The 26,263-nt window shown below is 40.6% G+C and overlaps 1 protein-coding gene across 1 annotated transcript; it reads right to left on the minus strand.

Moving 5' to 3' along the window:
• Positions 1–21,479: 21,479 nt before the first annotated feature.
• On the minus strand, positions 21,480–25,998 carry EMP2 (epithelial membrane protein 2; the record flags this gene model as incomplete). The annotated part of the gene is made up of 4 exons (XM_080354031.1): positions 21,480–21,664; positions 22,281–22,427; positions 23,692–23,785; positions 25,921–25,998. 4 exons carry the CDS (start codon positions 25,996–25,998, stop codon positions 21,480–21,482), a joined length of 504 nt encoding a protein of 167 aa, XP_080210157.1.
• Between the last annotated feature and the right edge of the window lie 265 nt (positions 25,999–26,263).

A 26,263-nucleotide genomic window follows, 5' to 3' on the forward strand; every position in this document is an offset into this window, starting at 1 on the left:
ATGGAATACAACCCTGAGTACTACTTCATATTTTTAACAGTGATTTGGAAAATGTTAAGAAATACCTGTGACTACTATTGCAAAATTCATTTTCTTTACTTCAGGATTTTTTTTCAGCATAGGTGAATTCAAGTGGCATTCAGAAACTGCATTCAATTTTATTTAAAATGTTATTTCCATCAAATTCGTGTGCTGAGAATTGACATTTTTATTGTTTCTGTTATATTTTTCCCTATAGAACAGGGCAGACCATTATAAATGTGCCACAATTCTGGAATGAACTGCTTGTGTTGGGGCCTCTGAGAATCAGCTTAAATTCATAAAAATGACTTTAAACCCTGACTTGAGGACCTATGTTTGACATGTGGTCAGAGCTGAAACTGTCACTACAAAAATGGCAAAAACTTTGGGATTCGGTCCATGAAGCTGGACAGAGAGGTAACACTGATTCATTGATTGATAGCCTGTGCCCATGTTTTTAGTTATGGTTATTTTTTATTTATATCATTTTTCCTCTTTGACATTTTGGTGACTGACTGGAAGCTGACAAACATCTGCTTTCTTACTAATGCCAATTCAAAACTCTCCGGCACTTTTTAAAAACCTTACAAACTCTAAAACCCTTGGCTAGAAAGTTCATATAAAGGAAACAAAAATCATTGCTATATTTATAGACCTCTATAAAAAAAACTCCCAAGCAAATAAACAAACAAACAAAATTGTTTGACTAATGAGGATGAAAATACATATATAATAGGAAAGGAGGCAAGACAATGTGGGTTGCTGGTAAACAAATTTCCCAATAGGAACACTCTAAAAACACCTTCAATATGAGTCATAATTTTAAATAGAGAGCAGAATTCAATAAGACATTGTAAGCCTGTTAAATGTCACTTCTTCTCCAGAAGATGGAGCATCATGCTAAAATATTACAAACCAAAAAGCACAAGTGAACCTCAGAAAGTGTAACATTGTCCCAAATATCTTTCCTCCACTTCCGCTGGAGTGAATATGGTCGATGGGACAAACACCTCGATGTGCTGGGAGAACAGAAGAGCAAATGGCAGCACTCGAGCTGTCACACCTTATCCTTCCAGCCTCCTCCGGCACAGTGGGGTGGGCAGTGCTGGGCCAAATGTTCTTTCCTGATTCTTCCTACAGCTGCCTCAGCAAATGCTGCCCAGACACAGGGATACGGTCACTCTCGAGGGTAATGAAGCATCTCCAATGAGAGCTCCTGTCCCCTCTCCAGAGCTTCTGCAGGCAGATTCAGAACCTAATGGTCCCATCAGGCTCCAAAATTCATTTGGAGCAGAGCTTCTGGTCTCCTTTCCTTTGTAAAGAATCTAATGTATATATGCAAACAGAGCTTTGAGAACTGAACTGACACCAACTAAATTGAAATAATCACGGGATTCCCTTCCAAACTGCACTACTGCTCTGAACTTGATTGCTAAAGCAGACAGAAGCCAAAGTCTGACCTGAAGTAGGTGCACTGGGGAGACACAAGTGCTTTGACCTTCCTTCAGAGGAGAGAAACGACTGCACAACAGAATGAGAAGCCAACACAACTTAAGCTTATAACACTACTTGATTTTTAAAAAGATCCTTACAACAGCCACTCAAATAATGTATTCCATGTAATACAGTGAATTATACAAATTCATCATGCATTGGGCATGACACAAATGTAACATAGCATATGTGGTTGCTAGTATATAAGCTAGCACACTTGTAAAGAAACAAGTTCTGAAAGCAGCAACCTAAATATTCTTCCCTGTTCTATTTACATTTTTAAATCAAAATAGCAAGTAAAAGGGTATTGCAGTGCAATCCAGGAGAAAAACAAACAAGCAAGCAAAAAGGATAGACTGTGACTTGCAAAACAAATTTTAGCAAGACAAAGGTTTTTTGCAAGGCGAGTAGTAATATTGAAAACTGGCAGGTGTTCAAAGTCCAGCCTGTTTCTTAGAGACTTTGATTCACTAGTCAGTCTATCATATTCCTAAACTGAACAAGTCCAAATACTGGCTCGTCAGCTTAGCAAGAAGAGTTACTCTTCTGCTGCTTAAAAATCCTTTCTAAAGATCTTTTCTTCTTAGGTAGAGCTAAAACACCTCTGTCTGGTCTATTCCAGAGTTCATTCCCTGTTTGTTAAGAATGCCACCCTCTCAGCTTCCTTTCCTAGAGAAAAGCTGTACCTCACATTAACAATGACCAGGCTGAATTGGTTTAGTTTTCACTGATATTACTTTTTTCCTTTTATTTGTAGGTTCCAGCAATGTTAATCACATAGCAATATAGATTCTAAGCAATGTTTCTATAACCAGATTTGCTTCTAACAAAAGTCATCTGCTGAAGAAAAATCCAGTTGACCTGGATGGCCAAGGAATGAGAAGAGCAAGCCTATTTAATTATTTTATTTCTTGTACATATAGCCTGAAAGTTAAAAAGTACTGTCTAAAATATATGGTAAGTTAAAATCCAGGCAGCCAGAAAATGTTTTCTTTTATAACTTGGACATGTCAGGCCATCCCAGATATATGTAGTTCTCTAATCACTTGCTCGTCCAGCCTACCAATAACCTATTTGGCTAAGGAATTTCTAAGCCTCTGCTATACCTAGCAGAGCAGAAACAATGCACGTTTCACAGTTATTTCTATTTTGCAGATATTTTTTACAGAGGAATAGCCAAGCTAAGTCACATGGGTTTCTCTGTATGTGGGGCTTTTGTTTAATAGTCACTGAGGAAAAATACATGATATTTTACGCTCTAAATACACTTCCCTGGGAAATTAGAGTTGCCATATAAGATTGTAGTCTGAGTAATGATGGAGCAACTAGAGAAACTGGAAACATAATAAATCATTTTGAAAATCGTGTATGTTATAGACCCATTCAGAGAAACATAAAAATAAACCCCACACTCCTCTGTATTTCTAACTGGGAGTTTGCCACTAAACCCAGCAAGACAAAAGATTATAACTTAACAAAGTCTGTTCATCATTCCTCTGTGCTGCTACTTTTCACCTAAGGATAAAATGACAAAAAAACCCTGAATGCAAAATATTACATTTTTAAGTGTCCAAACAGCCTTTCACCACACTGTATTCATTGACACTACTCAGAGCAGACTGTATTTGAGAATCTCAAACCATCTTCCTTCCAAAAAAGCCTCTAAAGCTGCTTGTGAGCTAATAAAATACTGTGCACAGTTATGAACAGAAGACAAATATGTCCTCAGACTTACATAGTCTCTACATTACTGTTCCAATGTTCATTAACAGATATATGAAAGGATGTATTAATGTTGCTATTGAAAACGAGTGGCATGATTATAAAATATGAAACATTCTTAAAATTTTAAACCAGAAAAAAAGACCTCTGAACACTCAAAAGGCAGCAGCAAGTGACATTATGTTCTTCCGAAACGTAAGCCCTGTCCCCCTTCTCCCTGCAAAAAACCACAACAGCAAAGCTTGACTTCTAAGAAAGTTTCTCAAAGTCCTGCTTCTCTTGGAATTCTAAGGAAAACGAGACAGACCTGCAGAGCTTGGCTTTCCCAGTCCCTCTACAACACAGTCAACACAGTCAACACAAAACCATTCAAATTATAAGTGATAATACACTAGCATCGAAAGAACTTGACACTGGCAGAAACTCTTCTACATTTAGTCATTCTTCTCCTCATTCTTGGAACCAGAACGATCAGGATGAACAACTTTTAACAAACCAATGCTTAGGTTCACAAAGTGAATTTCAGTGTGTTCAGTTCCTGTTTTTCTGCACTGCTAAACACTATCATGATCAAAAAGAAATGTACTGTCAGCCATAAAAATACTAACTATCAATTAGCGTTAAAATGCTCTTCTTTTATGTCTTGTCTAGCATTGGGCAGGACTCTTTAAGCAGCATTTTAGAGAGGTTTATGCTCTTACTCTTAGCTCCTCACACAGTTATGCAAAGAGGCATCCTCTGAAGTCTGAACAAAATCAAGGCAGGATCTTTTCTCCTACATAGATAAAAACAATGGTGCCCTTTCTTAATGCAGATTTGAAACACAGCCATCATGCTAGTTTATTACGAAGACTCAGACTGCACAGAGAGGAAAAATTGCTACAGAGATAAAGAATGCACTCAAAATATTCTTGTTTCCAAATCAGTTATCGGACTAACACATTAGTGCATTACAAGCTTTAACGCACTACTACACCATTAATAAAATATGTCAGTGTTTACAGGCTTAGACTACTCTGTTATGCAAGTAACAAATTACCAAAACTAGGCATCTCAGGAGCCTGGTTTCTTATGCAATACAAAATGCTTCAATAGAAGCAATAAATCATAAAATGGTCCCTGGGCTTAACAGAGCAACAAAATCCTTAGAAGTACTAGATATCCTTTAGGTACTAATCGCCGCTATTACACTAATTTATTAAATTAAATACCTACTATATTGCAGTGCACAGTCATACAGTAACAGTGATACAGCATTGATAATGCTAAAATTTAACTTTAAGAGTGGAAAAGGTAAAATGATTGTTACAGAAAAAAAGTGTCAGAGGATGATGTATGACAGACTAATCACACTTGAAACACGTCTGACTGATGGCTTTTAGAAAAGAGAGCCCAAAGGAAAGGCTGAAGAAGCAGCCCATGGTCAATCTCAAACACTTGTTGTCCTTGACAGTGGAAAACTGTTCTAAAATTGAACTTCACTGTTGTAAGAAAAAGAAAGTGATGGTTTTAAAATTGTGTGGACAGGGAATAATACAGGAAAGAGATCCCTACTTTTCAATTTCTTCAAGGCTAGCCTACAGTATTAGTCATAGTTCTGTCATTCACTAGATTTTATCTTAGAAAAAACAAAACAAAACAAAACCCTGAGTTCTAGATTCCATTCAGAGATGGTCTTTCTGTCCTGTACCAGGAGGTCTCTGATTTTTCCTGTGTCCCAAGTGGGAAAAGTCTGAGGCTGCATTTTGGGAACACCAAACCATTATATGCTGGCACTGCTGCTGAAACAAGCAATTCTGTGTGTCCTGAAATCCACTGCAACAAACAAACACCAACCATACTAGGAGGAAACCAATGGGTTTATATGTGTAAACACTGACAAAGCAATATTCTGTTTCAAAAATTCAGGTTTTATGAAAAAATGTATGTTTGTCTTTTCATATTTTTAACTATATCTTAGAGCTTTTTCTGCTTCTTGAATACATCTTCATGTAATGAAGATAGCAACAGTGTAGTAGAAGAGATGGGCTCTTACCTTGGAATATCACACAGCGGAATTTTCCATGCCTGAGGCCAGTTTAGAACAGCTGGAGCTTTTTCCCTACTATTCACCTTCTGCTTAGAGAAGCACTCTGGGTGTGAGATCCCAAAAGTTGCACTCACCCAAGCAGACAGCAAGGAGCTCCAGTCTGTGAAAACTGTCAGGACCTTCTCTTTGCTGAAAGTCTACTGGCAGATCTTTCCACCCTGTACCCACCGGGATTTCCAAGTATCTTTCAAGTCCCTGAACAAGTCCTTTCCAAAATCCTCTTCTCTGCCCCTCTTTTAAAGTGGTCTGGCTTGCAATCTGTCAAAAGGTAGAAGTACTAAGTCAAAGAGACATGAAATGAGTCGTGTTGGGAGGAACTCCTGCCCTAGCAGGAACCCCCACTCGAAGCAGATCCAGCTAGGTCAGGTTGCCCTGGGCTGTGTCCGACAAACCCCTTTTCTCCGCATCTCTCGTACATCATGTGCTCTGGCCTTTTGCAGGACTGCATGTCAATCTCTTTCTTGCACAGGAAAGTCCAAGCTGGACACGGACTTTGGGTGCAGTGCAGAAGTGTCAAACAGAGACAAAAGTCGCTTCCCCCAATCTGCTGGCAACGTTCTTGCTGGCACAGCCCAACATGTGCTAAACCTCCTCTGCTGCGAGGGCTCTGCTGGCCCAAGTTCTGCTGGGTGGCCAGTCCGTGTCCCGCTGCCTCACAGGCTGCCCAGGGCAGTGCTAGAGACACCATCCCTGGAGGCGTTTAAAAGGAGTTTTGACAAGGTTTTTAGAGACATGGTTTAGTGCTAGAGTCAGGTTAGGTTATGGTTGGACTCGATGATCCTGAGTGTCTCTTCCAACCGAAACTATTCTATGATTCTTTGACAGAAAATGGGTGCAAAGAGACTCCATGTTGCTTTGTCTGTGACACGGCGGAGCAGGCGCTCACCTTGCAGTGGTGAAGCTGGCTCACGAGCACTCACCACCTGGGATGCACCTGCATTTTACTCATTAATTCCGACGAGTAAGCAGTAACGCTTACGGCTGCAGAGCAGCTCGAACCTGTGACCACGCGGCCCCGGGACTGCCTGGGGAACCGGAGGAGTCGCGACGTGTGGGGCGGCGGCGCCGAGAGGGGGGCGGCGGCGCGAGCGCGGGGGCTCCTCGCGCTGTAACGGTCGCCCGGGGCCGCTTTGCCGCCTCAGCGCTTCCCGCGGCAGCGGCGGGTCCAGCGTCGCCAGCGGAGGCGAAGGCGCCGGGCAGGGCCGTGTGGCTGGCGGCGCGGTCCGCGCCGACTTTCCGCTCCACCTGCGCCCGCGGGCGCGGCGGCTCGGAGCCGCTCTTGTCCCGCGGGCGGCTGGCGGGGCGGCGCGGGGCCGGGGAGCAGCTCGGGGAGCAGCTCGGGGCAGCTCCGCCCTCCCGCCGGTGAGTGGGGGGGGCGGCCCGGCCCATGGGGCTTCCCTGGGCGGTCAATGGCGCGGGGGAGCGGCGGAGGGTGAGTCGGGCCGTGGTTTGCTGCCACCTCTCCGGCGTCTCCAGCCCGTGGGGCAGCGCTCGCAGCCGGCTCGGCCTCTCCTCCCCGCCCGGGCCGGCCCGGTTCTCCCGCCCCGAGCCTGCGCCCGTTTGCCCCGGGTGAAGGGAACAGGAGAAGCATCTGCCGGGCTGGGGCGGATTCACAGAATCACATCATCATAGAATGTCAGGGGTTGAAGGGCCCTGGAAAGCTCATCCAGTGCACTCCCCCCATGGAGCAGGAACACCCAGATGCGGTTACACAGGAAGGTGTCCAGGCTGGTGTGTAAGTGTCAAGTGTGATTTTTCATAAAAAAATAAAACACCTGTAGCTGAAATACGCATCTCTAAATGTGATTTTCAGATACAGGTGAGACGGCAAGAATCTTCAACCACTGGAAAACTGGTGAAATGATGACAGCAGGGCAGGGGAAAAGCTGTCAAGGGGAAAAGCATGCAATCCATTTATTTTCCATTTCGTTGTCAGAAGCGATGGTATTTGTATCAGAAACTGAACAAGCACTATTTGGATAATGTTAGTAAAATCTTGCTGGCAACACAGCAGAAAAGAAATGAAGGAAAAGAGGAAATGGCCTCAAGTTGTGCCAGAGGAGTTTTAGATTGGACAACAGTAAAAGTGTGTTCACCAAATGGGTTATTAAGCATTAGAACAGGCTGCCCAGGGAAGTGGTGAAGTCACCATCCCTGGAGAGGGTTGAAAGACACAGAGATGTGATGCTTAAGGGTTACAGGTGGGCTTGGCTGTGTTGGGTTAATGGTTGGACTCGATGACCTTAAAGGTCTTTTCCAACCTAAATGATTCTGTGATTCTGTGGTTCTATGAATGAAGGAGTCCAGGGAGAGCAAGGCTAGGGAAGGGGATTGACTGAAATGCTGTGATATTGGTTGCAGTTGCAGAAAAACTGTGTTACCATCATCAATTTGGCTTGTTTTGCTGTTTCTGTAAGGCCGTAAGTGGACTGATCTTCCTCAAAAATGCACTGCATATGGTCTAGAAAAGAGCTCAATGAACTTGTTTTGGAGTGTAAGTGTGGTCTGGTTCAGGATCTCCTAGCTCTAAGGCCAAAAGCCAATCCATTTTCCTTGTCAGAGGAGGTTGGCATCTCTCCTTTAGTGCAATTTGTAAAAGCAGTGTGGGTATAGCATGTGATGGAACATCTGGAAACTGTAGAAGAAATAGAAGGAATTCTTCCATTATTTTCAGTGTTGCTAAGGTGTTACTTCACACACCGTGTTTACCGCATTTCAAGAGGATTTGCTGGAAGTGACACACATCCAGAATAGAAAAATGAGAATATTTAGGAATGTCTGGAAAATACGATCACCAAGAAAATACTGAATATATTGGAAAGTGGAAGACTGGATGAAACATTGATCTTCAGTTACATAAGGAGGCTTCTGTGCAGATGGAGGGAGTAAGTTAATGGTCTTGGAGGACAGAATGGGAAGTAATAGGCTTAATTTGCCAGTTACGTGTGAAGGGTAAACTTGTGGAAACTGGACCATGAGTTGGGATGGTTGTGGTGTTTCAGTTGAGCTCTGGTTGTGGTATTTTCAGCTGAGATTGACAAATGCTTGCCAAGGATAATACAGGTATCATTTATCATACTGTGGGCTGGGGGATGAGCAAGCGACCTGGTGAACACCAAGCAGCTCTAAATGCTTCTCCTTCTCTTCCTGACTTCTCAGTCATTTTGTGTTGAATCGTGTGGAAAATAGAATTTAATCCATCTGGACCACAGAGATAGGGGCTTCAGAAGATGAAAAACAGGTGCCTTTTTACCTTTGAGATGATAGATAAACCCTGTTAAGACTCTTTTTAACTAGCTGAAGCTAAATGGAGGCAATGGAACAAATACAGCTGTAAGTTTCAATCAATCAATTATTTATATTTACTATGAACAAAGGTTTTCCAGCACAACTAGTGGGCATTTTATTCAGACTCAAATATAACCAAGGAGTCTGAAAAACCAGCATTGGGCACTGTTAGCACTAGCTCTTTGCATTCTCTTTAGTGTTCTGTTCATTGTCATTTCTAAATCTGATGTGGGGAACAGTCACGTTGTTAGGGATGACAACTTGATGACAGGGTTTCCCTGCTCTGAAACAAGAAGAGATATTTAAAATAGGATTTCATAAACTGTCATAATAAATGTTTATAAAATATTGTGCATTTGCAAAGCCATAAAAAATAAAGACTTTAGATAAGAGTTACTCCATGTATTTGGTTTTAAAATCTGGTTCTTTGTTGTAGGGCACCAAGGATGGAATATTCACATAAATGTTTGAGAGCAAAAAAATCCATGGTTCTAAATGATCAAAAGCAAGTAGGAAATCTGAATAAAATAAAGAATATTTCAACGGAGGAGATTTTATATGGCTTGCAAATGAAAGATCATTCTCTTCAGCCAAGTGCCTTGGATATAATGTGCAAAAGTAAGGATTATGTCAAAAGAAAAGTGTTTTCTGAATCAAATGTGCGTTCAGTGCTAACCAGAGTTCTCACCAACAGTCAGAACAGTGAGTAGCACAGAATGTTCTGTGGGTGTATATGTTGATCAAAAAGACTGTCAAAATCCCGTGCCTGAGATAACTTGCAACAAAAATTCAGATACAAACCAACTTTTAAATGCTGGATGTTTAAAATGCATACTTCATAAAAGATGTAAAGATGTGAACGCCACCATCAGCAGCAGTTGGAGTGCATTTATGGTCAAGTGTGAGGTGGCTGCCCACTGATCACACGAGAGGGTGCTGCTCCGGAGGCTGCAGCTCATAGTGACAGTGAGGGTAAGAAAACTAACAATGCCATCACCATCCTACAAAAGGTGAGCATAGAATGTGGAACAAAATCTGGAATGAAAAATTCATTCCAGTGTTAATACAGTAAATAGGTATCTCAAAACAGGAAAAAGATGTTGTTGGCTTAGTTGCTCCCACAAAGACTACAAGAGAAAAAAAAATGTGAGGGAGTGGGGCAAACTATCAGGTTTAATTCCAGAATAATTATTTTTCACTTTTTCTTTTTCCCATAGAGATATATGAGGTTAGAAAGTCCGCTTTTCCAAAAATATGCCCTTTAAGAGAACACTTTCTCTGCTGAACAAATTATTGTAGTTTATAATTTGAAATTCTCTGCCCTTTAGCCAGCCTGTGCTATGGGAATATTTGTAGCATTTTCTTAATCATCGTTTTACCTAACATCGTGACCTATTCTGAATGCATTGGCTTTTCGGTTGCTCAGGGATGGGGAGTTAGTTCCAGTCCTGTTGGTTACTGCAATGACTGCATCCACTGCTGCTGCCACTGCCTGGGTGGTGATCAGTGCAGGGAAACACCCTGTTCTGCTTGGTTGTGGTGCAAAACACCTCTTGTACAGTCATCAAATACTTGTTAAATTTATATAGCAGCATGGTCAAGTAAAGAGTCAGGAATACGGTTCTTTTTGCCAAGATAAGTACAATCTTTATGTTGCAGGTGCAAGATTCTTCCTTGACTACGAAGTATTACCTCATTAAAACCCCTAGAGAATAATATAGACTGTGACATTTTTCATTTTAATAAAAAGAGGGGTAGGAGGAAAGACATTTCAGTTGCTGGTAGTAAGAAAGAGTGTTTGTAAAATGAAGATGCTTCTGACATGTCTCTGAGCCTGCCTTCTCAGGTAATAAGGCTTACAGAATCCCTAATCCTGGGAAGGGGCTTTGTATGATACGTCAAAAGGCTCGTGGCTGAAAGAGATGAGAGGCACCGGCCCAGAGCAGGGTAGGAAAAGCCTTCACGCATATCTCAGTGTTACTTCAGCAGAAAAAGCATGGTCTTCTTTTATTTGCTTGTCTCAAGGTAGAGAGCATGTTGTCGCTGAAAAAATAGATTTTTAGAACAGAGGAGGAGGGTAAAATAGCTCTTCATAAGTATTTCTAATAAAATTTAGTGGTGGGAAAATTAACAGGGCCAACCTCATCTTTTTTCTGTCCCCCTCTTCCTTCTCTCCACACTTTCACTTGAGGTTTTGGTTTCTGTTTCTTTTTGCACAAAATACTATGTCCCAGCTCTAGATCCAGATCAAACTGCTGTGGCATGTGTAAGGAGGAACATCAGTGATTTGAATGATACAACTCCATCCACTGGCCTCAGTTCTAATTATTTGTACTGCAATGTAGAAAGAAGCGTGAAATGTTAACAGTGTTTGTTCTTTTTTTCCCCTCCAGTGAGCACTCGAAGGAAGAGGGCAAGTTCAATATGCAAAGAAAATACCCAGTGTAAAGATATTAAGCTTTCTGATGAAATGAAGAAAAAGAGTGTTTGTACAATGTCAAAAAAGGAAGAAAGTCTTTTGGGAAAGGTAACATGCAGAATGTTTGAATTGTTGTTTCATATGTGTTTTAAAACAGATAGGATCATGCTGTTTATAACTTCAGCTATATTTGTGGGGAGCACTGAAGATTTATATTAGCAATGCCAGTAACTGTCTTTCTAGGGAGAAAACAAATGGGTGTTCATATAGTCATTAAGAATAGTTTTATTTCTCAGGATAATAAGCTTCACTGGCTCATGGGAACCCCTGCTTGGAAGCAGAGATCTGCAGCAATTTTTGATCATCTGTCCTGTAGAAAGGAAAATCCTAAATTTTCTATGTAGAGAAATCATAAACATTTTAAAAATGTTTCAAGCTGTACTAGTGCACTGGTAGTGATTAATTAAAAAAATACTAATTTTACCTCTTTAAATTTTAGAAGGTAGTTATGTTTTGACACCTCCTGTATGCAAAATTAGTTAATTCTAATGGAGAGTGTCAAGGTACAAAATTCCATGTTTTGTACCTGCCAGAAATGCCATATACACAATAGAAAGAAAATGACCCTACTCTCCTGAAACTTCGCTAAATTTCAAATTCAGCACAGAGTTTGTACAGTCATTTCAATGTTTTTAGATTTTTCCATTTGAAACAGCTTTTCTTTGTTATAGATCAAACATATGATTGGTGAGCAGATGGACATTTTAAACAGTGACTTCATTAATCAAAAACTAGAAAGTTTAAATAGAAGAGTTGAACAATTACAATGCAAAGATAACCACGAAGAAGTAGCTAAAGCATTACTAGTAAGTGTCTTTGCATAACCCAGTGAATATTTTGCATGTGTATCACATGTGACTATAATGCTGCCTTAGAGAAAGACCCCAGAAGTATCCAGTCTTTTCATCTTGTGTGACAGAAAGATCAGTTAAGAATAGTTATATTTTTAGCCTTTGTTCATTGCAGTTGTTTCACTGTACACTTATTTCAGGTGAACTCTTCAGTGTTTCTTAGCCCATGCTGTGTTTCTTTTCTGTTGCAGAAGAAAGTATCAAAACTGGAGAGACGTATTGATGCCGTGATTGCATTTCAGGAGGAATCGCTCTCGAAAATGGCTGTTCATCAGGTATGATGCAGATGCATATGCTAAGATAGGCATTAATGCCTGCTTGTAAACAAATAGATGGCTGTGGATGTTTACACTGAAACCTGGTGATTTTGACAGATACGTTGCTGTTGGTTGCATTAAGAACAGAAAGAACCCTTTGTATAGGTCTTAAATTGGTTGAGCATTTGAAGATTTGTTTGTTTTCAGTTTTAGACTACAACGAAGTTATTTGCAGTCATCATTATTAAACAAGCTCAAAACAGGGCCTGGGCACTACATGTGTTGACGACTTTTGCTTTGATGCTGTCCTGTTGGAGAGCCACTGGAATTTTTCTGGTGAAGGCTCAGCCCTCTTTATTATAATACAAAGTTAAAGCTTCTTACAGCATATCTTAATTGTAACCAGTGATGAACAACACGGTATCCAGAGGAAAGAAAATAAAAGCTGGTATTTGTGTGCTTGCAACTGTCACAAAATGTGCTAGGGTTCCCTTGTTTCGTTTTGGGGGACCTTCTACAGCGTTAAATTGCTGTTCTTTTGATCGAAACAGATGCAGTGGATCTGCTGCATCCCCAGTACTTCACATTTCCTCTGCTTACACAATATCCTGCTGGCGGCCTCAGGAGATCCTGGAGCAATGTGCCACAAGACGGGCCCCGCAAGGCTCACACAAATGCCCCATTCCTTGATGTTCTCTTTTTCTCCAAGTACAATTTCGCTTCAAATGTTTCCAGTCCCTCTAACCTTGGACAGATGTTTTACACCTCAGATCAACTGGATTATCTTGGCCATTAAGACACAGATAAAATCTGCAGGAATTAATTTACCACCAACACTGTAAAATCAACCTAGGAGCTTGCATAGGTTTCAGAATGCCTAGTGGCACCTGTTCATATTAAGTATTAAGTGAGCCTGGATGTGAGGTAACAAAATGTTCCTCAGTAGTGCCTTTGTAATGCCCTCTGAGATCACGAAATTGCTGGATTTTGGGTAATGTGAGTAATTGATGGTTACAAGTTAGAGAGCACAGAAATGTTGTACAACTAATATCTAACCCATTTTTTATAAAGCAAACAGAATAGCTTTGTTGTTTTACTAAGATGGAAGCAAGTAGACTTCATTTCTATAAAAAATGTCTAGAATATGAATGTTCCTGATGCATAGAATATTCCACTGCTAAATAGAAAAAGATCACAATGCACAAGTGAGTAAATTGAATGGATTTAAATTTTTTTCTCAGTGCCATAATTTAATAAGTTATTTAATAAAGTTTGTTTACTGTGCCGTTAGTTTTTTGCTTGAATTACATCTTAATTGATGAGTTCAAATTGTAATGGTTGATGTATTTGTGTAGTTATTTTCAATGCTTTTTTTTTCAATAGTTCTTGTACATCTCCAAACAAGTTTTATCTATTTTTTGTTTTATCGGTTCTGATGGAAGTGATACTGGTCTCCATGGAAAACCTGAAGTCAGCAAGTGCAAATAATTCAGATATTGAAATTTATCGCTGAATCCATGCATGCTATTGAATTCACTACAGGATATATGAAGTCTGTCTGGAACATTGCCAGCTACTCGTATCTTGTCTTTTTTAAAATGTCATTAAAACCCAATTGTGATTCTGAAATGCTTACAGATGTGCCAAATTCTTGTTGGTTTTTTTAACTGATACATGAGCATGCTTTCACTTTATCGAGATGTCTGTCTGTAGATTCGCGTTGTTTTTAAAACATTTTAATTAAAACAAAAGTCTAGTATGAGGTGCACTAATGAAAACTTTCATACATCCAAGCCGCTGGTTTATTATTATAACATTCTTTTTGGGGAATAGTATAGAAACAGGAGAGGATCCATTTAATTTTTTAAAAATCAATTTCTTGTAATTTAATAGATATTTTAAAACAATAGAAACACTATATTTTTTACCAAGCTTGACTCTGTCCTATAAATAATGTGTGACCAAGCGAGCATTCTGAGCAGATCTTTCCCCATTCTGATAGCAGTTGCTGCATAAAAGCAGGAAGTGTCACCCTTTAATCCAGAGTAACACCCAGTCAGGCTGTTTGTCCTCTCTGTGTGTATTTTCTTCATTGCCACTGGACTAAGCTACAGGGGAAAAAGCTTCTGAAGAAACGCCAGCCCACAGCATCTGGAATTGCATCTGAACACACACGTCCTCACGCTGCTTCTGTACGGAGCTGGCTCTGCTGTTCAGAGCCGCTCTTGGACAGCTCTGCACAGCTTGAGCTCACTTGCTATAACAGATCATTGCTTTTTAGGCAGAGACAATACTGAGCATCCATAGTGAGGCTGTCATTCCCATAAGACTGTTGTCCCATGTGTTTTGGGAGGGGGGATTGGTGACATTCTGCTGCTCTGGCAGTGATTACAAAGTATTCTTGTCACGATGTAAATTGAGACTTTTAGATAAAACACTCTTGCATACTTTAAACTTCTGTGACAACTGTGTTACAGCTCTTCCAAATAATCAGATGTCTACACAAGCAGAAATGCCAGCGAGAGTTCACGTAAAAAATAAACTAAGTATATTTTTCATGTTGTCTTCAAATAAAACCAATAGTTGATGGTACATAGGCTGCTTCAATAGCCTGGCATCAGTTACCACTGTAGGTGTTTAGATTTGGGACAGATGTATGAACCTGGAATGTAGGTACGTGGACTGTCATACTTCTTGCTTTTAGGATTGTTCTATCACCCTCTTAAAGGTGAACTCACGGGAAAAGAACAATGTGAAAAGTCATTATGAAGTGTCATGCAGCTTTTCCCCTTGGGGAAGAAGCAAAGGATGCCATTGGCTTCCCATTTTAAAATGGGTGTAAAAGCACAGGTCACTGTTCCCAGGCAGAGGAGCCCAGGGGACGCACTGGGGACACTGGGTGGTGTTGCTCACAAGTGATCCCTGGGATCTGGGATCCATCATGCGGTGGCTGTCCCTTCCAATCCCTACTGTTTGGTGATTGTGTGTGCTCACTGGCGTGCCAGCAGGCAGCCAGCTTTGGTAGGAAGAGAGAGAAAATACCACCTTTGCCTTCTGTGTGGTCTGGCAGTGAGTTTCCTTACACTGATTGCTGCAAAAGGATATTATCTTTTATGAAAAAGAAGATGCTGTGAAAATCTTACAAAAGCATATATTAGGTGGACCTTTCAGGATTACTGTAAACCCATAGTGTTTGTCAGGTCTGTCAGACAAGTTTTAAATTTGATTTTTGCTTACTGAGTTCGACATAAATACCACTATGTCTCTATCTTGATTTGCCTTCCTTTCGTTTGCTTTACCTTTGGGGCTGGCGTAATTCAGAAGGTGTGTCTGTGAGCTTTCCTTCTTGAGGACGATGATGCATTTTTATTTTTGTCAGGGACAATTTAAAGAAACAGATCAGTAATGATGAAATAAGGCAATAATTATATTTCATGTGTTCTTTACTACATTTACAGGGTGTTTTTGCTCATCAGTCTGGACTGGAGAACACTTGAAAGAGAAGTGCAAACCAGGGGAGGTGGGATCCTAAACCATTTTAGGAACAGCAGATGTGTGGGTTGTGATATTTACACCCCTGATAGTTAAACGGATTAAGCGCAGCTTTAGAATTCAGAGGAAATAATTGCAATCTCTAGAACTACTCTGCTTTGCAAACATGTTTGAAGAACTTCTGTTATATGCTAGTAGTGTGATATAAAAATTGTTTAAAGACTCCTTGGCTATGTAAGCTGTAAATAAATGCAAGAGAAAAGAGAAAATCTGGCATCTTCCTCTGCAGGTGCTTAGGAAGATTCTCATTCTTGCTATGAACATGTAGCAAACAAGTACTTTTGGAGAAGCTAGGCCTAGTTTTTGGTGGTTTTGTGCTAATCTTAAAATTGATTCCCGATTCTTTGCAATGACTATGGGCCACACTTCTTATTAGAAAAACTTTTAAATCCAGTGACATGACAAATCCGATTTGAACAAATATGTTACTAAATTTATTTGATAATTACTATATAACTTTAATATTAGTGATCCATTTTTGCAAACTGCCCAGTCGGTATTGTGCCATTCAGTTGCTTTCACAATCTTGGTAACAGGTGAAGAGCTTTGAGAGAAATTTGAAAGCTCTTTTGTCAGTGGAAGAATTGTGCTGCTAATTCAGTGTGGGATGGATTAGTGTCCTGTGAGGTCTACATGACTGAAAGATGAATATCAGTGGTTACGAGGATGCAAGAGGGACTCATTCCAAAATCCACTGAATGATAATCTAGCTGGACTAAACTGAAGCGATCTTCTACTTCCATCAGATGAAGGGCTTTTTTATCCAACTTTTGCACAATATCAGTTTTCATATTGGGGGTTGGCATATTGCAGGATTTTAGAATTTGTTTAGAATTTGTTAGACTTTTCAAATGGGAAAGGAACAGCTTGAACAGCTGGGCTTCAAAGGAGTTGGCTTCTCTTTTGCCACGAGGAGGCTCCATTGGAACGGGTTTGGAACAGTAAAACAATTTTCTACAGAAGCAAATAAGTAAAGCCAGGAGATCCCGTCCTTAGAAATATACACATGCAAACCCCTAACCCCAAAACTTTCCAGTCATCCTTCCCTCTGTATCTTCTTTTGGTCTAGTTTGTCTTTTCCTTCCTTCCTTTCCCTTCCTCCCCCTCCCTCCTGCCTAAAAATGTGTGAAAACATTATTTGCTAACAGGATTTAAACTTATACCCTACAAGCTTTTAGGTTCCAAACTAGTTCTTCAATACAGATACTTGAAGCATAAGGAAGGTTTTTCTGCTATAAATATTTTACTAAAAGTAAATAAAAATATCTAAATATAAAAAAACCTTCTCAAGAAAGTAATATGGCACCTTTTTTACATCTTGCTGATAATACAGTAACAAGGTTGAGTCTGTGAAGCGGAGCATGTTCTATTCCTACCTTTTCCTTTGTAGCAATGTGAGCTTTAAATGAAGTTTTCCAAACTTGAGCATTTCTGACAGCAACACAACTCCCTTTGTTAGAAACACACTCGAACTTGAGCTTTCGTCTCCAAGAATGAGGAGTGAAAAATAGACCAAAATCTGCACCACGTGACACAGTTTGGATATCATCAGGATTCTTTCATATCTGCTGACATTTATTCTAGCACTTGAATTTCATGACGGCACCTGCAATTTTACTCATCCGTGCAAGGTACACCTGCTTTACAACGAAGTAACTAAGCACTCCTTTGGACAGCACACAAGTCGTTGTTCTGAGTGGTTATTATGAGCGTGAACAGAGCACTTTCCACTCTGGGGAAAAGCTTTGTGGACAGACAGAAAGCAAACATCAGCAACGTGCTGGATGGCAATATCTCAACATCAGGAAATCACACACTTGTGACAGCCTGGAAACCGGACAGACAGTGACAATTCAGACATTTATACACTTACATGAAGCTAAGTTAGTATGAATAAAAAGCAGGGCAACTGGCTTATTGGTTATTGTCACTGCTTAAATAACAACAGGTTTTGTCCTGGTGCCAAGACTTTGCAGCAGTTCTCACATCCTCCTCCACTCCAAGGATCCCTCCTTGGCCAGCGCTGTGGAATTCACACACCCTTCTCAGAACCCTGAAACTAGAGGGGGCTTGTGTGCAAAATGCGCCGGGAATGGCATTGTCACAGACAGCTCACAGGGAGCTCCTGTTCCAAGCTTGGTTCTGCAGCCTGCATTTCCCTTTCTTTCATCTTAGTACTTCAGAGGTGATTATTGCACATATGACAGAAACAAAAAACATCATAACATTTTCAGCTTCGTTAATTCCTCTGTTTCAGTGGCACTGATGAACCATGATTTTAGGGATCTTTGCTCTCTTTAGCATTTGGAAAGGTAGCAGATCATCTTGTTTTTAGAAAGTATAGGAAGGATTTTTTTGTTTTGTCTGTTTAGCTAAAGGGCACAAGCTTCCAGAGCTCAAGACAACACTGCTGTACTCCCTCTGTTATTTTGAAGCCATTAAGAACCGTGTAAAATGAATTGTTGATGGAGCTGGGGTAATGACATAGCTAATGCCTAAGCAGCACAGCTCCTATCACCTACAGTGCATTTTTTTAAGATATCTCATAGCCACGTACTGCAGAACTTTTCCTTCATCTTGGATGGAATACATTAAAAAATACATTTAAGAAAATACATTGATATAAACATTCTAGAGTTGTTTTCCAAGATTTGTTTCTTGTACATCCTTTCAGGTGCCTACTTGCCGCGTATAAAAAAGTCCGGGTAGATTCACAGCTGCTAGGTTATATTGTAATAGTTCGGACTTTTCCCTTGTGTTCACTATGATTAGAAAGCAAAAGTTTTATGGGGTTGGGGAAATTGTTTCTGGGGAGCTGGGAGGGGCCATTTTGGATCAGTTTGTACAAACCCGTCTGTATTGTTGTCATCTCTGTGTAAACCTGAAGCCTGGACTGGAGCAGATACAGAAGTCACTGGCCTGTTTCTAACGTTATTTTCTCTCATGCTCAAGGCCCTCAACCTGATCTTCAACTCACAGCTGCTTCTGCAAATGAGGAAAGAAAATAAGCTTACAAGTCAACTACTTATCAGAGCATCTGTGGATCTTGTATCACTCAGTGTCTGGTCTTTTAACACCATATATTTAAATGTTCAATGCACTAGTATTTTCCCTGCTTACCCTGGAAGGTCTTCAACAAAGGACAAAAATAACCAGCTTGTGGTTCTAGTACAGGCAGAAAGAATTTAATTTTACCTGTTCACACAAATACTCCACTATTTCTCGTCCAAAATTGTGTAAATATATCCCAGGCTTAAAGACAAGGTCAGATTGCTAAATGTATCGAGCTTGCTATTACAGGACAAGAATTTGTTTTAACTTTATTTTCATGTACACTTTCAGAATAAAGAGAGCATAGAAAATGGTATATTTTAAAGGCATATCAGGTAGAAAGAATATCCTAAAATATGTTTGTCCTATTCAAACTCTAGTTCGGGCTGTCTGGGCATTTGTTTTCTTGGTATGTACAACATTCCCACCTGCTCTGTTCTATGTGGCACCCCACGTGTGCTGCTGTTTGTTCACCGTGGTGTGCACGCTTTTCGCTGTTAATTAAAGGGACAGATCTTTACTGTGGGATTGAGCTGTGTGTTCATGTATATATACATCTTTATTTTAAATATTTCGTCTATAAATGACCCAAGCATTATTAAGGCACAAAACTCTTCAAGTCAGAGGCACAACAGGTTAATTTACAATTTTACAGGACAGTCTTCTAGATATAAGATGTTTTTAATCCATAGTTGCTTAAGAATTTCCCTATTTCATGGTTGAATAGAACTAGCAAAATGCCTGGTTAATAGTCTGTCTGCTTTCAACCTTAAACGGCACCTACTTATTTAAGACAAATTCTTCATGCTAGCAAATTCAGGTGAAATGTATTCAGCAAACTGTCAAAACATTTGCTAAAAAAGCAGGGTAGTAATTCTTGAACTTCAGAGCATTTCCATAGGAGGGAAAAAACAAAACAAACCAACCTGATAAAAATATCAGCATCACGCCAGGCTGGTGAGAATGCATTTTGTTCAGACTAATTTGGGTTTTTTACTATTATTATTACTTATAATGTGCTGTGCTGCTTACTGGTCTGATTTCTGAAGAGTCTCGTTGGGCCTGCTTTGCTCCCAAAACACAAGTAGTACGTGCCAAATAATTTTAGGATGTTCATGGAATGGAGATGGAACTACATGACCTACTACTCATATTGGAAACAGTTCCTGGACTGTTCTGCACCTGAACTTTTGCTTTGTGAGAAATCAAGGATGAATTCTCTGCAGGAATGGGTCAGACCATTGGCTGATGTATAATGCAGTAAGTATCAACTTTAGGAGAGCTGCACTACTTTGTAATAATGAATTTGTTCTACATTAAGTGTAAAACCTCATTCCAAAGCTGTTTACTTTTTTACTGCCTGTGTATTGGGTCAGCTGTAGTGAATATATTGAAATAAATACATGGTTAGTGCTTTTTTACAAAGGCAAATCTGTATTTAAGCATCAAAGCTGTGACTAACCAGAAAAACGCACCTCATTCATTCTCCACACTGAGCTCCCAGCTCCAACATCACCATCAGCCAAAGCCAATATTACACTGCTGAGCAGTTAAGCCTGGTATTACAGTACAGATTTCTCTCACAAAATTATTGAAAAATAGAAATCACCAAGTCATTTCAGCTTGAAAAAACTGTCCTGCAATTCCTAAGCATAGTAATTGCACTTGGATTTATTTGCTAGGAGTGTTTAGTTCAAGTAAAAGCCACAAAGGAATTTAGAATGACTTTCTGAAAGGCCAATTTCCTAATGGGCAGACTCAGGGAATTCTTTTGTAAATGATATATTAGCCATGAAATCATTGTATAAGGCAAGCCCAGTGTAATAAACATGTTGAGTTTGGCTGTAAAATCTCAAATTTGGCATTGCTTGATCACTAATTTGCTTAGAAATTTGCAAGGTAATGCTTTTTTTTTCCCTTTTCTTCCTTCCTTCCGGAAAGACTATACACGATGCCAAAATAAGGAGGTAAGTGGGTATTTCTTACTGCTCAGACTACTCTGGTCCCAAGTTGTCCAGTGAATTTGCTGGTGAATTCTCCCGCCAAAGGCTCCCTATGCTTAAATGAAATGTGAAAGAGAAGCAAGGGAATAATTAGCTGGATTACAAAAAGGGGTTGTTTACTTCTGCAAAGCAAGTGGTTTTAATAAAAGTGCGACGACACTTACTGCACGTTATAAACAGCACAACCCTCGGCCCCTGCCAGAACAGATGCACTGCGGGCAGCTTTGGCCTTTTAGAATTGTTCGCTTTTTCACTGTGATCTGGGCCTCATTTTTTACTCCCCCTATATTTATCCCACCCCACAGGGATACATCTGGTCCAGGAATACAGTTAGCACATTGCTTACAAATTAATTTGCATGGGCCTTGGTTGTGATCTACTAGAGGCCAGGAACAAACTGTTAATGTCTAGTAAAGGGAAAATCATGTATGATACGATGATGAAATACGTAAAATAAACTACTTGGCTCTGTCCTGCTCAGCCCCCTGACCTGCTGGTGCCAGGCATTCCATGAAACCTGCCTTGTTCAAAAATTCTGTTTCATATCAAGAACACAGTACATTTGTAGAGAAACAATACCTTTACTACAAAACCATGTAAATGATTATATACAAAATGGTTACTGGAATTTGGTTTTGTACTGTAGTGACAGAAATAACTAGCTGCTGACATTTATTTACGCTTCCTTAATACTAGGTACATCACACCGCTGATGAGGGTGAAGGCAAACGCGATCCAGGCTAAGACGAAGGAATAGCCGTATCGGCCTCCAGACACGTCAATGAAGTATGCGGCGCTCTTGTGTAGCTCTTCGTGCCTGTCTGTATAAATGGAAGCTGCAATCATAACGCACAGACCTGGAGAACGAAGAAAATTGTCAAGTTCAGCAGCTTGAAGTATTATCAATGTGCATGAAAAGCAGTCATTGGCTTCCTTATGTCAGCTGCTTCCACCAACGGCCTTTTATGCAGACACTCACTTTCCATCCTCAAACTAAAGTGGGAGCATTTCAGGACACGTTTTCAGTTTCTTTGGCATGGATTAAATGTGAAGTGCTGTTGTGTATTTATGTCATTTGCAATGAACACCAAATGACTCGAAACATCTGGAGAGTTTTAAAGACTAACAAAAAATTCAAGAAGTACCTGCCTGTAACAATTTCAAGGTTATTTAATTTGTTCAACCAGTTCAGAATCTCAGATTCTTTCCCTTCAAGGTTTAAATGACTTTATTCTGAGCAGCGATGTCATCCTTGTTTTAAGTGCCTAAACAGTACAGAACGGAGCAGTTCACTGTTTAAACAAATCTGAAGGATAAGCTGTGACCTCAAGAGCCCTACAAATTTCTCACGTAGCTCATTCTTTTTGAAACCATTTTCCCCTTGCAGCTCATTCTTTTTGAACCCTTTTTCCCCTTCCCTTTCCTACTTTCATGCAAACATCATAAAGTCACAACTGTTGAAAAATCACTCACATGACAGGAGCTGGATAACAGAGGTTAACACAAATCTTTCTCCTTGCTTTAGACGGAAGAGTTGAAGAATGAAAACCAGAAATGCCACACAACAGAAAATAGTAGATAGGATCATGGTGGCCTGAACAGCCTGAATTGATTGATATTCTGCAAAAACAAAAAAGCAGCCTTGATTAAAAATACAGTTTCTCTCCCTCCCCGTCCAGCAGTGCGCAGTGAGTTGTCAGCAGTTCAGCAGGCGCACGTTGCTCAGAGTGGCTCTTCTCACCTTCCTGAGTACTCAGCCAGAGCTTTAAGGGCTTTTCAAAGCTTTTCACTAAACCTGAATAAAAATACTGCAGAGACTATGTCTCCCACACCACATCCAACCTACGCACTAAAAGCAGAGAACTGCCAGGTGTCCCAAAGGGCTCCAAGTGCCGTCCCGAGTTCCCCGCCAGGCCTGGAGGGAGCTCTGCCTGCTGATATGGAACCAGCCAGGACCTGCACGCTTGGCTAAAGGGTTTTCATCCTGTCAGTTACTTCTCTATAATTGGGAGGTGAAGTGACCAATCGATTTGTTACTACTGGTAGCTGCTGTGTGTAAATTTGCTGCACTAACTCCTCGCAGCAGCTTTCCTCTGGCAGAGCTGCACTGCAGTGAACAGCAGACGTACCTGAGCTGGTTCGGGTACCTGATTTCAATGAACGCACAGTACCACAAGACATGAAATGCAAATTCCTTACATTGGTGTTAGTTTAGATATGCCTGTGCATAATGGATCATCTCGTGCAACACAGATTTGCTCCGAACCAACTTGATGCTTGGAAAGCCAAGCTGTGATATGGATACATGGCTCCTCAAATCATCTACCTCTTTCATATACACGAAGACTGAAAGTATAGAAATAAAGCAAATGTAACGTTTGAGAAATCTGGGGGGTTTTGTAAAGCAGGATGTTTGGCTGTGCTGTATATTAAGGTCTCTTTGTTAAAACCTGTGTTCTGACTTTCTTCCACTTTTTCCCCCATCCCTGTGTGCAGCCAGTACTTTGGGGTCCCTCTTTGGAAGCCAAAGTTCAGTTCTGAGACAACTTCTAGCACTTCAGCCACACTTTCAGATGACTTCACTCTTTCTACCTGATCTCATTTTTGCAGAACTCCTTAGCACTCCTTGTTAGTTGCCCACATTTGCTCTCTTGCACTGAGCTTTCAAGTGCACCTGACAGTTCCCTCTGCTCTCCTCTCACAGAACTGTTGGAACAGTTTGCTTTTTCAAAATGAGAAGCCAGTATCAAAGTTTTTAGAAGATTTGAGTAGTTAGATCATGCAGCTTTTTGAACAAATATATTATTTCCCCCACAAATTTCACTGCGCTTCCCCCAGATCTCCTGCTAAAGGAGCTGAGACAGAGGCCTGGAGAGACACTCACCGCTGAAATGATCACCAATGGCCATACAGGTGCTGTTATGTGTGGTGCACACTCTCCAGACATCTGTAGTAAAAACATCTCCTACCCACCAGGCCTGCAAAACAAAAGTAAAGGGCTCTTACAAACACCAAACAAACAAACAACACCCCACACACACTCTTCAGTTGTCAGTCTCCTGATCAGAAACATCAGCCAGCACAAATTCCTGTTCAGTTTTGGTAATTAATCATTCAAACTAAATCCGAGATCTAATGGCATTTTGGAATAAACTGTGTATTATATTCACGTCATTTTCATTTTAAAGCTATGTGCAGTAGAAAAGGGAACAGATGGCAATGTTAAACACCCCAAAGCACACGGGATTTTCTGCCGTTTGGGCAGAAATGTTGGCTACTCAGTGATTACTCACTCCTTAAGGTACCTGGCCAAGACTGGCTTTGTTCCTCCAGACCCTGTTGAGGATGCCCAGCTCTTTAAAGGCACAGCATTTTTTAATTCACAGGAAACAGCAGGGCATAAATCTGCGAAACAGAAACCCTTTCTAAATGTTCTGGTTCCTGACACTGATCTGACTTAATCTCACCGTGATGTAGCTGTGCCATCCATGTGTAAATGCAGCTTGTACCCGAGGGCACCTGACTGGGAGCGGCTAGTGGTAAATTGAGATCTTCCTGTGCTATTTCTGTTTTGATATTTTAACACTTAATGTAAAATGGTACCACGGTGACTGAACGGATTTTTACGGTAGCCTGGGAAATGCTGTGAGTGCCCCACACGAGTGGCATTTCCTCAGGAAACCCGTTCCAGTTCTGATCGCTACCCAGGCCTTTGTTTTGAGACTAGTGCTGGAAAAATATGACTTTTAAATATGACTCCTGGTAGCATCTGCTGCTTAAACAGACATTCCAGAAACCTCACAGCTTACTGTGCAGCTCTGCAAACAATAATGCAATAAAAACAATAATATTTTATGATAGTAGGCATATGTGTAACGGTAACACTGTGTTTTAAGAAAAAGCATTCCCTTCTCAGGATGCCTTTCATTTGGGTTTTGCAGTCCAAGTTCAATATATTCTTTTTCAGCTCTGAGCACCATATAACCCTTTCAGAGTTATCTCCATGACTATAAAAAGCCTCGGAAGATGATAAAATCTAATAGAAGGTTACACAGTGTAAGTCTGTGACTGCTTAAAAGCAGCTAATAACATAAAGCAGAGGGCATGGGGTTTTATTTCTATAATAATTTGATTTGTATGGAGCAGTTCTGAACCAGAATAAGTTGCTTTGTCCACTGTCCTAGCTTTCTAAATATTCAAAGCAGCAGGGTAGGGCAACCTACTGTAGTGCTCAGTCCATGACCTGCTTCACTGGAACAAATCAACCAGCTGACTGAAAGATAACATCTGAGTTTGTACAATTTTGCAATATAAAGCTGTGGGTAACACATCATTTCACTTGGAGCGGTCCTGGAAAAGACCATGGAATTCAAACCAGCTTCACTGGGTACACGAAGATATTTTCAGCACATATATATTTTTTTAATTCTAAAAGCCTGTATATACACTTAACCTACTAGGGAAAGAAAGACTCCAGTGCCCAGTGAAGAGTACCCGTCAGGATAGTGGGCTGGTTTGGGAAGAGGAAAATTCAATTAAGAGCTACATGTCAACACCAGAAGGCAAATTCTTTCTTCTAAATCTTTGTCCTGGAACAGCTTAACTGGATGGAAACAGGTAGATTCATGGTGTGTGCTTCATGACTTAATTGGGCATCTTGGATAACCACTTGTGAGGCAAACATACCTTGACTGAAATTATCCCCACGGATTGGTCACGAAATAATTGACTTCATGTGCTTGACACAAAAGGACGACAGATTTTTTTCCCCTTTTCCCTCATCTCTATTTAACCAAGTCCCACACCGCCGCCCTGCAAGCATGGCAGGATTTGTAAATACACTCCCTGGCCAACTATTAATGCCTCACAGGAGAGAAGATCAGCTGCATAACATGGGGCTATAACATGATGCCATACGAATGTACAGTGTGTATGTGTATAGTCTCCTCCCTGTATAGCAACACGCATATTCAGGGCATTTTTGTTACAAAAAGGTGTAAGCAGACCAGTGTGCCTAACAAAGTTACATGCTTTCAATATGCAAGACGAACACAACTAGAGAATAACTTCATTTTTATGTGTTTGAGAGAAAAGGAGAAGAAATGACACTCACATTGTCAATGGTTGAGATGAACAGAAGCGCTGCCGAGGTTATGTGAAACACAATAATGAAAGCCAGAAGAATCAACATCCTCGATCACTGGAGGCTTTAGTCTGTGATAAATCTGTTGAAAACAAGAGAATATTAGATCAATCTTTAAAAGCCATTCACTTCACCTGTCATTCTGCAGTTTCACTGAGCAGCCCGGGTCAGCACCAGGGTGTTTCAGAGCCGCATGCACTAAGTCTGCAGCACACAGTCCTTCCCCAGAGAGAAAAGATTTCATGTAATCAGACTTTCCATCGGCACAATGGCTTTCTGTTCGGGGTGTGTGATACGTAACTAGCATCGCTGG

The sequence above is a fragment of the Nesoenas mayeri genome (assembly GCF_963082525.1).
Source record: "Nesoenas mayeri genome assembly, chromosome: 15".
NCBI lineage: Eukaryota > Metazoa > Chordata > Aves > Columbiformes > Columbidae > Nesoenas > Nesoenas mayeri.